This window comes from Mesocricetus auratus, unplaced genomic scaffold, assembly GCF_017639785.1.
Source record: "Mesocricetus auratus isolate SY011 unplaced genomic scaffold, BCM_Maur_2.0 Super-Scaffold_100013, whole genome shotgun sequence".
Classification (NCBI taxonomy): Eukaryota; Metazoa; Chordata; class Mammalia; order Rodentia; family Cricetidae; genus Mesocricetus; species Mesocricetus auratus.
Window position 1 is genome coordinate 78973644 of NW_024429196.1, and position 12956 is coordinate 78986599.

The 12956-nt window shown below is 47.9% G+C and overlaps 1 protein-coding gene across 4 annotated transcripts in view; it reads left to right on the forward strand.

Moving 5' to 3' along the window:
* Ntrk2 (neurotrophic receptor tyrosine kinase 2) overlaps positions 1-12956 on the forward strand; it is a 337851-nt gene that overhangs the window by 246755 nt on the left and 78140 nt on the right. For all 4 annotated transcript variants that reach the window (XM_005078411.4, XM_013119299.3, XM_013119298.3 and 1 more), the window contains exon 15: positions 10429-10601. In XM_005078411.4, the coding sequence (XP_005078468.1) occupies positions 10429-10601 (173 nt within the window). The remainder of the gene's footprint in view (positions 1-10428; positions 10602-12956) is intronic.

The window sequence follows — 12956 nt, forward strand, 5'->3', positions numbered from 1 at the left end:
TCCAGGACAACCTCCAAAGCAATATAGAGAAACACTGTCTTGGAAAAACAAATGGGAAAAAAAACATGTTTGTTAAAACCTACTATAACCCAGGCTTCAGTCAGGGCACCATGACGACTCTCTGGCACTCAGAGTTTGTGTCTTTGTGAGCTCTGTTGTGAATCAGGTCAGAATAATTGCAGACCTTGAGCAGAACCCCCCTGCAGCCTGGGCACACTGGCTTGTAGGGATTTGGTCCAGTTGCAAATGTATTCAGAACTAAACTACTCCCGGAGGAAGATGTCCATCACTCCACTCTGACCGTGACAAAAGGATCTATGTTTTGTGTCTCCCTTTTTAAGCGATGTCAAACCGAGCACATCTTCCAGGGCTGCGCAGCCTCTCACCTCTCTGCAGTGGCTTGGGTTGCTCCTTCCTATTCCGTTGGATGCACCAGGGGATGTTTGACAGCCTTTCTGCTGTTGCCTAGCAACCTCTGCAGTATTGACTGTGCATGCTAAGAAACTGCAGCCATTGTCCTTTCTCCTTCTCTGCAAGGAGCTGACTGTGGCTTGAAATCCAAAGCTTTACATCCAGATTGACAGATGTCAGATTCATGTGAATTTCAGTGTCGATTCTCCCAAATAATCTAGCAGCTTGAAGGAGCCAGTGTCCTAGGCCATGTGACTGCCTTCAAGGGCACACAGGGCGACCATCCTTTTCCTGGTAGAAGGTTTGCTTGTTTGGTTCAACTGGATTGGTCTTTTCTTTTTTGGGGAGGCGGGGTGGGGGGGATAGTGACCTTTGTTTCCAGTGAAATGGATTTGTCAACCGTTTTCCCCTTTATACTGAATTATGATAAAATTAAAACCCATAGAGAGTAGAGAAGTGAAGAAACCAGTCTTTGATCAAACCCAGCTACTTTACCTTTGAGTTACTCGGTTGCCAAGGAAACGCTCCATCTCAGTTTCCCTGCATTAACTGTCGATGCATTAGCTATTTTTGGCTCCATCCAACATGCATTTCAATAACTACCCTCTCTGTGACTTTCTTTTTGGTACTCTGAATGCAAGCTGATTTTTGGTTCTCAAATAAAGCTGCAAGTCTGCTTTGTAGGACTTGTGCCCCTCCCTGGCTAAACTCCAGTTTATTTCTAGAAACAAGGAATGCTGAATATGAGAGAGACCTTTAAAATCATAAAAATAAAACTATAGCCTCGTGTTTTATGGATGAGCAATCTGAGACCCAGGGAAGTCAAGTGTCTCTCTCAAGGTATGAAATTAAAGGAGCTAGAGAAATCTGCACAGGCGAAGTCCTGGGTGAATCAGCAGACCCTTCTCTGAGATCATGTGTCTGAATTCCTTCTTTCCCACAGAGGAAATGATGCTGTTTTTCTCTACCAAGAGTTTTGGGAAATAACTTACAAAGTATCTTTCCACCAGAAGGCAGGTCCAACACAGCGTCTGACACCATCCTCACCCAACCCATCGGTGCAGGCAACTTGAGCTCACGCCTCTTTGGAAGGCCCGTCTTTGTTCCGCCAACCAGACAAAGACTCCATGCCGTATGCTGTCAAGGCCTTTACAGCATTATCAAGGTTTTTAAAATTATGTATTAGTGTGTTCACTTAATGAGTGGCATTGCGTGTCTGTGACCTCTTTTATGGTGTCACTCATACGCTGCAGGGGAGAACCATGACCTTTAAGCACATTGCCCAATATATAGCATGATGCAAAAGAGAAACATTTATTGAGCAAGTGAAGAGATGCTTGGTGGTAGGTGAGTGGATAGGTGCAGACCTCGGAAATGATAGATTCATGACGCACTCAAGAGCTGATCACTGGCGTTTCTACGAAACAACGTGATCTTGTGAAGCACTGACGGTCACGGATGGGAGGAACTGTAAAGAAAATGCTTGTGACGCCAATAATCTGACGTAACGAGAATCATTTTAGATGTGGTTTAGTAGGTTGTGCATGATGTCACACACTTAACAATCCTAGCACGTAGCAAAGGGAGGCAGCAGGAGGACCCAGCACTGAATGAAGGTCACCTTCAGCTACGCAGTGATTCTGAAGCCAAGTGGGGGGATTGTTAAATAGTTACACAGATACATACTACCGTTATTAATGTTCTTTAGCTCACATTTGACGAGAGAGAGAGAGAGAGAGAGAGATGGAGAGAGAGAGAGAGAGAGAGAGAGAGGGACAGAGGGAGAGAGGGGGACAGAGGGACAGAGGGAGAGGGAGGGACAGAGAGGGAGAGAGAGAGACAGAGGGAGAAAGAGGGACAGAGGGAGAAAGAGGGACAGAGGGTAAGAGGGACAGAGGGAGAGAGAGAGAGAGAGAGAGAGAGAGAGAGAGAGAGAGAGAGAGAGAGAGAGAGAGAGGACCCACCCAGAAGGCGTAAGAGTTGGTTCTCAGCAGTTAAGAGCACTGACTGTTTTTGCAAGGGACCTGGACTCCATCCCCGGCACCGACATGGTTGCTCACAAACGTCTGTTCAGCCTCTGGGCATCTAGCATCCTCTCTTCCAGGCTCCAAGGCATACCACACATGTAGTGCACAGACCTACATACAGGCAATAAATAAATAAATAAATAAATAAATAAATAAATAAATAAATAAATAAATCTAAATAAAACGATGAAAAGAAAATAAAAACAAACTAGCAAGGTAAACCCCAGAAACCCAGAGATTAGTGGCTCATCCAAGGTCAAACAGCTTGCTTGGGTTTGTTTGATATCAGACCTAGGGCTTGAACCTATTCCCGTGCTCACTGTGACCACCCTTTTTTATTTACTAAATTCCATGTGTGCTCTGGCAAGCCCACTTGAGGGAACTCAACACAACACCACTTACAAAGTAGTAGATTCTTGGATGTAAGGGTAAGAGGCACTTCCTTATCTGCACAAGTGAAAATTTTAACATCAGGGAATGAATAGAGGGTAGAAAATACTAGACTCCCAAGAGAGTTTTGACCTCAGGGAAATGCAGCCAGACCTCATACCTCATGCTTGACTTTCCTAAAAAGAATGCAAGTCAGAATGAAGTAAGCAGAAGGGACAGTGCTCTAGAAAGCCACCCTGCCAGGAAGCCTTGCCACTGGTAACCTAGCTGCAGGCGCTGCTGGCCTCAGAAGATGGAGTACTGCATTCTCATGATCACATCTCACCTCCCGGCCTGCTCTCTTTAACATTGACTTCATTTTCAGACAGGCTCTCTTCATGCTGTAGCAAAGACCTATCTTTTATTGACTTGTCTTAAGCTATGTCAGAAATATGCTGATTACCCAGGCCCGAGTCACACACTCATCCCTCGAAGCTGACAGTGGAGTCAAACCAACAACACGCATGAGAAAATACGTGTCGTCCAAGGAAACAGCACAGATGCCATGCTATAGTCTTTAAAAAAAAAACAAAAGTGATCTATTGGGGAAAACATAAAAGATAATCATCTCAAACAGGACCCAAGAGTCATTCCTTACTGTGATTGGGCCATTTGGGATCCATATGCTTTCTTGGGATCTGAGCAAGTCCTTAAGGTATTCTGTTCTTTTTCTTGTCATCAGGAGACGCCAAGACCGCTCTTGGCTTCCAGCAACACACCGTTGTTTGCTGATGCTTGACTGGTTAAAAACACACCACCAACTGCTTACGTTGCCTCTACGATTGCTTGGAAAGAGGAATTTGGGGGTCACTCATCCCAGCTAGTCATCTACAATATCCATTAGTCTTCATACCACATCATCTCCCCGTAGTTCAGTCATCTAAAGTGGCCATGGGTACCAAAGATGCTGCTTTCAGACGAAGAAGCAACTGGGGTTACCTCTCTCCAAACACGCACAAGGAATTGGAGAAAGAGCGATGGTGGGAGAAAGGCTCAGTCCCTTCCATCCTGAAGCAGTAGAAAGATTCATAGATGAGCAAACACACAGAGATTTCGTCGACACCATTTCTCCGCCCTAGCAAATTCACGTCTAAGACAGAATTCAGGTTTCTTCCTTTCCTTCGTGCCCACCCTGACTGATCATGAGGTTCCACTCCTGTCCTTCCCTCCCCCTGGGCTACCTTTCTACCTTTTGCATTTACACTGACATGTGAAATCCCTGTCTCCACAAAATAGAAATTGATGAAGAGTTATTGTATTTAAGGACACACGTCAGTCTTTCCCTAACTTCGGGTGACTGTCCAGGCAGTAAGATGTCTCTGTTAATCCTAGTGTTTATATATTATCCTTCTGTGGTCTTTGATGGAGTTGAAGAAGATAGTTATAATTATAGTTTTCCTTAGTTATGATAAAAGTTACATATAGAACTTTGAACTCACAAGGATGGTATGGATGATATTTTCTTTAAATCTTGCTAAAATATTGTAACTATATTCTTATTTGATAACTGTTCTGTTATATACAATTTGACTGTGTTAAAGTTAAGACCTTTCTTTTTGTTTAAACAGAAAAGAGGAGATGTTGGGGAAGTCTTATGCTAATAAAGCACTGTCTGGCCAATAGGAATCTAGATAGGTGGGGCTAGGAATCCAGGAGGATTTTGGGTAGGAGAAACACAAGAGAGTCAACATGTAACGGCATTGGGGGTAGGAAGCCTGGAACTATTCTCCGGTAAGAGACATACTTAGATTAACAATTATGGGGTAATTACTTAAGGCAGAGCTAGCCAGTAAGAGACAAACAAGGCCAACAGCTTCATAATTAATATAGCCTCCTGTGTGTTTATTTGGGACTCATGCGGATCTAGAACCAGGCTGGCGCGGCAGAGCCCAGGCGACTGGCGGGGGATAAACCAAAGCGGCTAGCAAAAGGAAAGCTTCTCTTAACAACCCTCTTACTTTACTTTTACGTGATAGGCTAAGTCACAGTCAAGACAGCGGGGTACTGGCATTTTCAGAAACTGCACACACATTGCCTTGGCCACATTGCACTCCGCTTTTGATTACATTTCCCATGTGACATTTCCTCCCCGTGACCGTTCCTAAGCTTGTTTTCCTGTCATCGTGGGTCGACTTAATGTCATACAAGCACAAACCAGCCATTTTATCCCACGTATCACTAAGTCTTTTAAAGTGTGTGAATTAGAACCTGACTCTGTGCCTCCCTCCCGGTGGCCAGCCCCTGGCATCTGAGCCTCATTAGCCAGCGTCACCGTGAAAATAAACACAGCAGCATCAACAACCTGGCCATGACTCTCGTATTTGAGAATGTCACTTGGCACATAACTTAAGTTCTTTCAAAGGCCAGTTACAGACAGTTGATTGAATTGGCATAGGTATTAATGGTTTCTAGTACAGAGAGCACATTTTATAGTGAACTCTGTCATCTTTGTATAATTATTTGGATTTTATTTCTACGGATGTCTGGGACCTACCTACTACATTTTGTCATTGCTAAGGTCTTGTTTATAGGAGTTCTTTCTTTTTTTTTATTAAAATTTGCCTCCTAAAGCTAAAGTTCATTGTGTGAGAATCTGATAGCTGCTTCCTTTACGCTTCTTTTTGGAGAAGAACCTGTTACTTAAAAAAAAAAATCATGGCCAATGCTTGCACGTTTGGCTTGCTGCTGACTATGACGGCCCTAAGAGAAAGGTTGTCTGCCTTAATTCTATCTCATCTTTACATCTTAGGAATGACTTCCCATGCTCCCAAAGGCAGGGGCTGGTCTCTTCATAGGGTGCAGAGGTAGCTTTTGTAAAACATGCAGGTCCTAGCTGGAAAATATGAGCCACAAATAAAGCTAGGCTATAACTTTACATTTTCTGATACACACATTAGTACAGTCAAAAGAAAAAGATTAATCTCATTTTATTAACATAGTTTATTAATTCTGCAACATCAACTATTAAGATGCTAAGGCACATCACAGTTTGGAATAACAGCATTTAAACCCGTAATTGGTGGCATGACGCTATTGTCTACTACACTGGATACAGCCCCGAGAGGAGAGCGACGATTTTCTGTTAGCAGTAGGCCTCCACTGGAGAACTTCTGACACATTAACCAAACATCCCCATGGTTCCTGGTTATTCACCTTGGGAGTGTCCTCATTTCTCTGTGTGTTTCAGGTAGTGTAATGGGGAACTGGAAATGTCAGTTTCTTCCATATTCTGTCTTCACCAATCACACGCCGTCTCTGTGATCTCTAACGTCTAAGGAGAACTGGCTCACTGCTTTGCTAAAAACCTGCTTTATCTCCCCTTAAGTCACCTGTACCTTGAAGCACTTCATCATTGCGTTTGGTGAGGTGTCACACTCACGCCCCGTACAACCTCCTGCTCTCCAGCTAACTTCCTCTTGGTTTTAAGTTGCTGCTTCATTTGAAGTGAGATCTCCTCCTTTACTCTTCCCTCGTATTTCATTCACTGGTTTCTTGCTCCACTATCCCGGCTCTGTATATGCACACACAATGGGCAAAGTCTTGCCCCAGCCCTGAATGAGGGCAGAGACCACCCCAGCCTTGGAGTAATCAGAAAACCACCGGGATAAAGAACCAGCAACACAGCAAGGCCGACTGCAGTAAGCGGATAGGGATGCATGCTGATTGACAGATGAGGCCATCCAATGAGGATGAAGTGAGGGAGGACCTTTAAAGGGTGAGCCGGACTCACACCCCTGGCTTCTCTTGGACCAGGAGCTTTGCTACCAGCCAAGCCCCCCTCCCGAAACTGAGTAAAATGGCAATCAGACACTGCACAGAAACAGAGATGATATTTATAAGTAGGGTCGATGCAGACTTTCCTAGCTTCTGATTGCTGTCTGGCCCAGATTCTATCCTTACAAAACTTCTGTCCTTTTAACGCCAAATTCAGGATTTGAATTTGGCCAAGTCCTTACCATCATATTTTCCAAAATCTCTTAAAATAGAATTGAATCATAATTTCAAAAAAGGGCCCACCATGCAAAAATGGATGGGCTCACAGGAGGATGCCAGGTTTGCAGGATACGTTTGGTCCATGAATAGTAAAATCGCTTTTGATTTACCAAATGTGACTGCAGTCTCTGACATTGCACTAAGAGCCCGCGCTGGGGAAGTGGGGATTCTGAGTGCTTGTTAAAATCTCCAGGCTGTTCCTCTCAAAGTAGATCCTGTCCTTCCTCTTGCCCTTCTTCTCCTCTCTCCTCTCCTCTCCTCTCCTCCTTCCCTTCCCCTTCTCTATCCTCTCCCCTTAATCATCTCTCTCTCTCTCCTCTCTCTCTCTCTCTCTCTCTCTCTCTCCCTCTCCTCTCTCTCTCTCTCTCTGTCTCTCTCTCTCTCCCTCTCTCTCTCTCTCTCTCTCTCTCTCTCTCTCTCTCTCTCTCTCTCTCTCTCTCTCTCTCTCTCTCTCTCTCTCTCTCTCTCTCTCTCTCTCTCTCTGCCTTTCTGTGTCTTTCTGGCCTTTCCCTGTCTGTCTAGCACCCTTGAGTCAACAGGGTCACACTTAGAGTTTGCTCGGAAAGCTTTATTGTGCAGGGTTTGTCTGCGCCCTATGGCAAAGGCCTAAAAGGGATCAGACCGTTTTCCAGGCGTGCGACAAACACAAGACTTTAGGCAAAAGCTTTCCTGCAAATCCTGAACTGTGGGAGAGCGCGAGGGCCACACCTCCACCTGCACACACAGCCTGATACTCCCTGGAGCTTAGCCAGCCTTGCAGGATGAGATGACCTCCCCAGAAGCAGCGCCACTCTCCTGCCTTGAGTGGGGCCCGTGACCTTATCCGTGCATCTTTCATCTGTAGTGGACACTTGTATGAGAAAAACTGAATACAGGGACCTGTCTTCTCGTTCAAATCACATCAGTGTCCCTCTTCACAAGGGGTTCTGGGGAGCCCCCCAGCCTCCAGCTCCTTCACCGTCCCTCCGGCGCCCCAAAGAACCGGACGGCCAGTGTTACCCTCCCTCCACAGATGAGTGAGGCGGGGCTCAGAGAGGAGCAGGGTGTGGCCAGGGATTTGAACTTGGGACTCTGGGCTCTATCTTTAGCCTCTTCCACTGGAGCACCGCTGGAGCGGAGCCCGGCTAGGAGGAGGACAGATGTGGGGACGCAGGGCCAGGCGCGTGGGGCAGCCCTCCCCAACTTACAGCAAGCTGTGCCACCTGCTTGCTGCTTTTGACTCGTGTTTGCCCGGTGTCCCCATCTTTCCTGCAGTCTGTGCTCCCCGCAGAGCTTGGGCATTAGGGTTTCTCCGGCTGCCCGCTGCTGAGTCAGCAGCCAGTGATGAACTGGTGGTGTAGACGGGACATAATACCCCAAGCCAAAACGTAAGGCAGGGGTGGGGAACGTGGGGGGTGGGGGTGGGGTCTGTGCGTTTTCTCTGAGGTTAAGGAGAGGACCTGGCAGGTGACAAAGCTCATCTCCACGTTTCCACACCCATCGCCCCATCTGCTAAATTCCCACTGAGAAATTCAGGAAAAAAACAAAACAAAACGGGTGGATCAAATCGAATAAAACCCTCATGGTAAGCTCACCGGCACCTGCCTGTGTGAGGGAAAGATACGGACTTTTAGTCTCGGCCCAACTAGACTGAGGGGCTGTGTGGCAGGCCCGGTTTCTTCCGATTCAAGCAGCCGAGACCCACACCCTACTTCTCTGCCAGTGTTCGTTCTGTTCTTGTGCGAGGAAGAGTGCTGTTTCCATGGCAATGGCCATCAGAGATTTCTTTCTTTCTTTCTTTTTTTTTTTTTTTTTTGCCTCTGAGCACTCGACCATCCAATCCACTCCTGTTTCCAGGCAGAGCCCACGGCGCTTGTGGGGACTGTGAAGGGCCACTTTGCAATTTCCCCTAAGTTACCATCACCTCTGGCCCAATGGAAGTGACACCTCTGTCCCCCGTCTCCGTGAGTCCAGTCACAACCCGGAAGAGAGTGTTAGGTGCCTCTAAAAGCTATCCTCACGGAAAAGGCTAGCCCCGTAGTCATGGCAGCATTGGGTGACCGCACCCAAGACAGCAATCCAGGTAAAGGAGAGAGTATGTACAGGGATGGGAAGGCAGGCTCTCTCGTTAGCTGAGCATCTGCGAACATCACCTATGGTGGAATTGGAAAGGTGTGGCCTCAGGAGGGGCAACGCCAAGGGACGGGCCAAGCAGAGACGCAGGGCAGCTGGTTCACTCAGTCAGGGTGCTAGGTTCATAGCTGATTGTACAAATGTCTTTTCTCCTTATTTGTTCGTAACCGCCTGGGTCAGGATTAGGGTCAACGTCTATTTCTTTCCCTTGTGATTTATGAGAATTAAAACCTAGGGCTTCATATGTGCTAGGCGCCCTAACCTCGAACTCGCAATCCTCCATACTTGTTTTCTCCAGCGCTTGCCTAAATGTGTGCACCACCGGGGCCGGCTCAGTGTCTCTTTGGTTCTGCTGCAGTTCCGGCTGAGTAACAGTATGTGCGTACGCAGAGTGTGCTGACCAAAAGCAGCATGGGTGGGACACCACAGAGCACACAGGCTTCCTGCTTCTCCCCCCACGTCCGCACCCCACCCCATGAATGTCGGGGTTCTGTCACCTCGCCATGCCGCGTCGAGCTTCCTGTGGGGCCTTTGGGCCTCTCACCCTACTCACGTGAGCCCTGTTGGTGTGCTTTGGATCACCTGAATCTCGGCCGTACGATGGTGGATCATCTTGCAGCCGAAGGGACAGGACATTTCTCAGTGTGCGGGGATCAGGCTGGAGAAAGGTTTAGGGAATCAATAAAAACTGAGCACGACCCTGGTTGCAGCTGGAGGCTGGGTCCCCCCAAGCCTCACTGTAGTCTTCTTCCTGAAGAAGAATTTAGTCTTTAAAGGGTCATGTAATCAAGGGCTGGAGGGAGCTGGAGGGATGGCTCAGTGGTTAAGACAGGAAAACGCCTTTGCAGAGGACACACATGCCCAAGGACTCTCTGCAGCTCCAGCTTCAAGGGATCCAGCACCTCTGGTATCTGTGCTCTCTCTGTCTCTCTGTCTCTGTCTCTGTCTCTGTCTCTGTCTCTGTCTCTCTCTCTCTCTCTCTCTGTCTCACGCACATGTGTGCGTGCAGGTGCACACAAACACACACACACACACACTTATCAACCCATGCACATACATCTAAAGACAAACTTTTCAAGGGTTACAGGAGTAGAGTTGAGGTATGCACAGCACCCTAGAAATCTTCATAGGCACCGTGAGGCTACGGGAAAACAAACCCTCGTACTCATTGGTCCAGACCAAAGGTAAGAAGTGTGAAGCCCGTGAGGCAAGCTCCCTCCCGGGGACTCAGTGAGAATGCACCTAGGAGGCTGCTCCACACACTGCCAACCTCTGTGCACCCATGAGGACGAGGCCTCACAGTGGCACGCATCCCTTCCTCGGGAATCAGGCTGCTTCCTGACACTTCGTGTAATTACCGAGATACACGGCCGCCGTCCCTTATAAAAGAAAAAATCCTCGGGGCTCGGGATTCCCTATTGAAGCGACCTTCCCTTTGATGTCCCCTGTCTAACAGACGCTGAAGGACGCCAGCGACAACGCCCGCAAGGACTTCCACCGCGAAGCTGAGCTGCTGACCAACCTCCAGCACGAGCACATTGTCAAGTTCTACGGAGTCTGTGTGGAGGGCGACCCGCTCATCATGGTCTTCGAGTACATGAAGCACGGAGACCTCAACAAGTTTCTTAGGTACGGGGGGGGCTTGAGAAGAGAGCAGAATAAGCGGTGGCGAGGGTGGGAAGCTCCCCGGGAAGGGTGAAGGGAAGCCCAGGCCCTTCATTGAAGTCATCTCCGGTGATGGCTACGCCCACACACAGCAGAGAAAGGAACGGAGGGAAAGGTAGGACGCATCTCTCTTTTTCCTTGCCTGGTCACCCCACCTAAGGTGTAACTAATTAGTCAGTCCGCATTTCTGTGGAGCATTTGTTACATTTAACATTGTATTTGTTACATTTAACGCTGTGTGTCTGAAAGAGCGCCGCCAAGTGGGCAGAAGGTAAGCATTAACTAAGGCTACGGAAACAGAAAAGAGCTAAGGTACGGGCGGCAGCACCATAGATGGTCTAGGGGGGTTTGAGTGAAGCGTCTGGGATGCCAGCTGTGACAGGAAGCAGGGAGGCAAGGAGGCTAGGAAGCTATCGCACGGAGCTGATCTGACTTCAGGAGCTCCCGGATCTAGAATGAAGCGGACAGAGCCCAAAGACCAAAGGTTTCCAAGGAAAAGGATGGAGCAACATCTGATGGAGCCACTGGAGTCTCGTAAACGTGGCTGTGGCTAACGAGGTCCCCTGGAGCGGTGTGGGCACAAGCAGGGTCCCTAGGAGAGAAACAGGGTGCCAGAGCCGCTTCGATTTCCAGCATCGACCTCATTGGGTCTTCGTTCGGCAATGGCTTATCAAGAGGTCCCTTCCCTCAGACAGCGGGAGAAGGAGACACAAGATAGAGTGAGAGGAACCTTCGAATGAGCATGAGCCATGGGGAAAGTCGTTTGTTCTGTAACGTGAGACTAAGTCAAAGAACACCACGGGTTGAAAGGGTGGCATTTGAGGAGATGCCGGGGTACGGTAGCAAGGTTGCCACCCCCCAACAGACATGAAGCTGGTACTCAGCTCCAGCATGTATGAGCTGGGTGGTGGTGTGTACTGAGCTCCAGCATGTGGCTCCTGAGTGGGTCATCAGTCCCCCTGGCCCAGGCTCTTCTGCACCGAGTCCCTGGCCGTCCTTTCTGTGTCTTCTTTTCCTTGAGTGCCAGCTGTCATCTTTGAAATATTAGCCTGCGCATCTCGTGTAGTTTGGTGAAGAATTGCAACTTGGGAGAAACAAAAGCCATGAGGAGTGTCCGGGTTCCCTTCTCCTCCTGGCCTCATTTTCCCATCTGACAAGGCGACGTAGCATGCAACAAGTTTAGATGGGAGTTACCAGTAACGTCCGATCCCATGACCCACAGTTTCTGCCTCGTTTGCCTCTTTCCTTCGGCTCAGGGATTCAAAAACCCCCAGTGAGCAGCACCTTCTGTGTAATGGTCACACACAGGGTCCTTCCGTCTTCCTCTCATGTCCCAGGCTTCTGCCCAAACCCTCACACAGAAGGAAGCTCCAGACAGCTTCACATTTCACTGGGAGAGTCACACTGCAGTCTTAGTAACCAGTCAGTCACAGCAGGGATGGCTAAAGGGGACAGGGCTCTGCTGCTTTTTAGAACTGGCTCTGCAGGTCACTGCAGTGCTCTGTCCCCTTTAGCCATTTTCACGGACTGGGTCTTTGTTTACACATACTGCTTCAGACCTTGCCTGGGCTGGACCTCTGCTTCCCCTGCAACCCTGTTGTGGGTGAGGCGAAATCAGGAGTGCATGACATCAAGGCATCCAGCAACAATCCTAACCCACTTTCCTGTGTTGACAAAGTTGTAGGTGAAAGACAGGGGCAATGGCAGGATTCTGCTCTTTGTATTGTCAGAGCTAAAGTGGAGAGAAGAGGATACACTAACTTTGGTTGAGGGCTAGTTCTTCCTATGAGAAACACTTTCATCATTCCTCAGGCTTTCTCCCTAATCCAAAAATGGTTTTTCTTTAAACACTGTGACAAAATAAACCCACATGCAATTATCTGGATACAGTTTCATGCGTCCGCATGTTCAGACTGGTGTGTGTGTGTGTGGGTGTGGGTGTGTGTGAATGGGTGTGACTATGGGTGTGTGTCTGCGAGTATGCGCTGTGAATGAGTGTATGTGTGTGTGTTTATTATGGTTGTGAGCAGGTGTGTGTATGATTATGTGAGTTTAAGTACATATGTGTGAGTTTGTATTAGTGAACATGTGCTCTGTGTGTAAATGTGAGGGTGTGTCTGTGTGTATGTATGAGAATGTGTATATGTACGTGAATGGGTGTGTGTATGTAGGTGTGAATATGTGTGGGTTGGCTGTGTGGCTATGAGTGCATGTTGTATATGTACATGTGTATATGAGTATGAATGTGTATTGCATAAGTGTGTGTATTCAAGTGTATGTGGGTGTGGATGTGGATGTGCATGTGAGTGTGTGCATGTG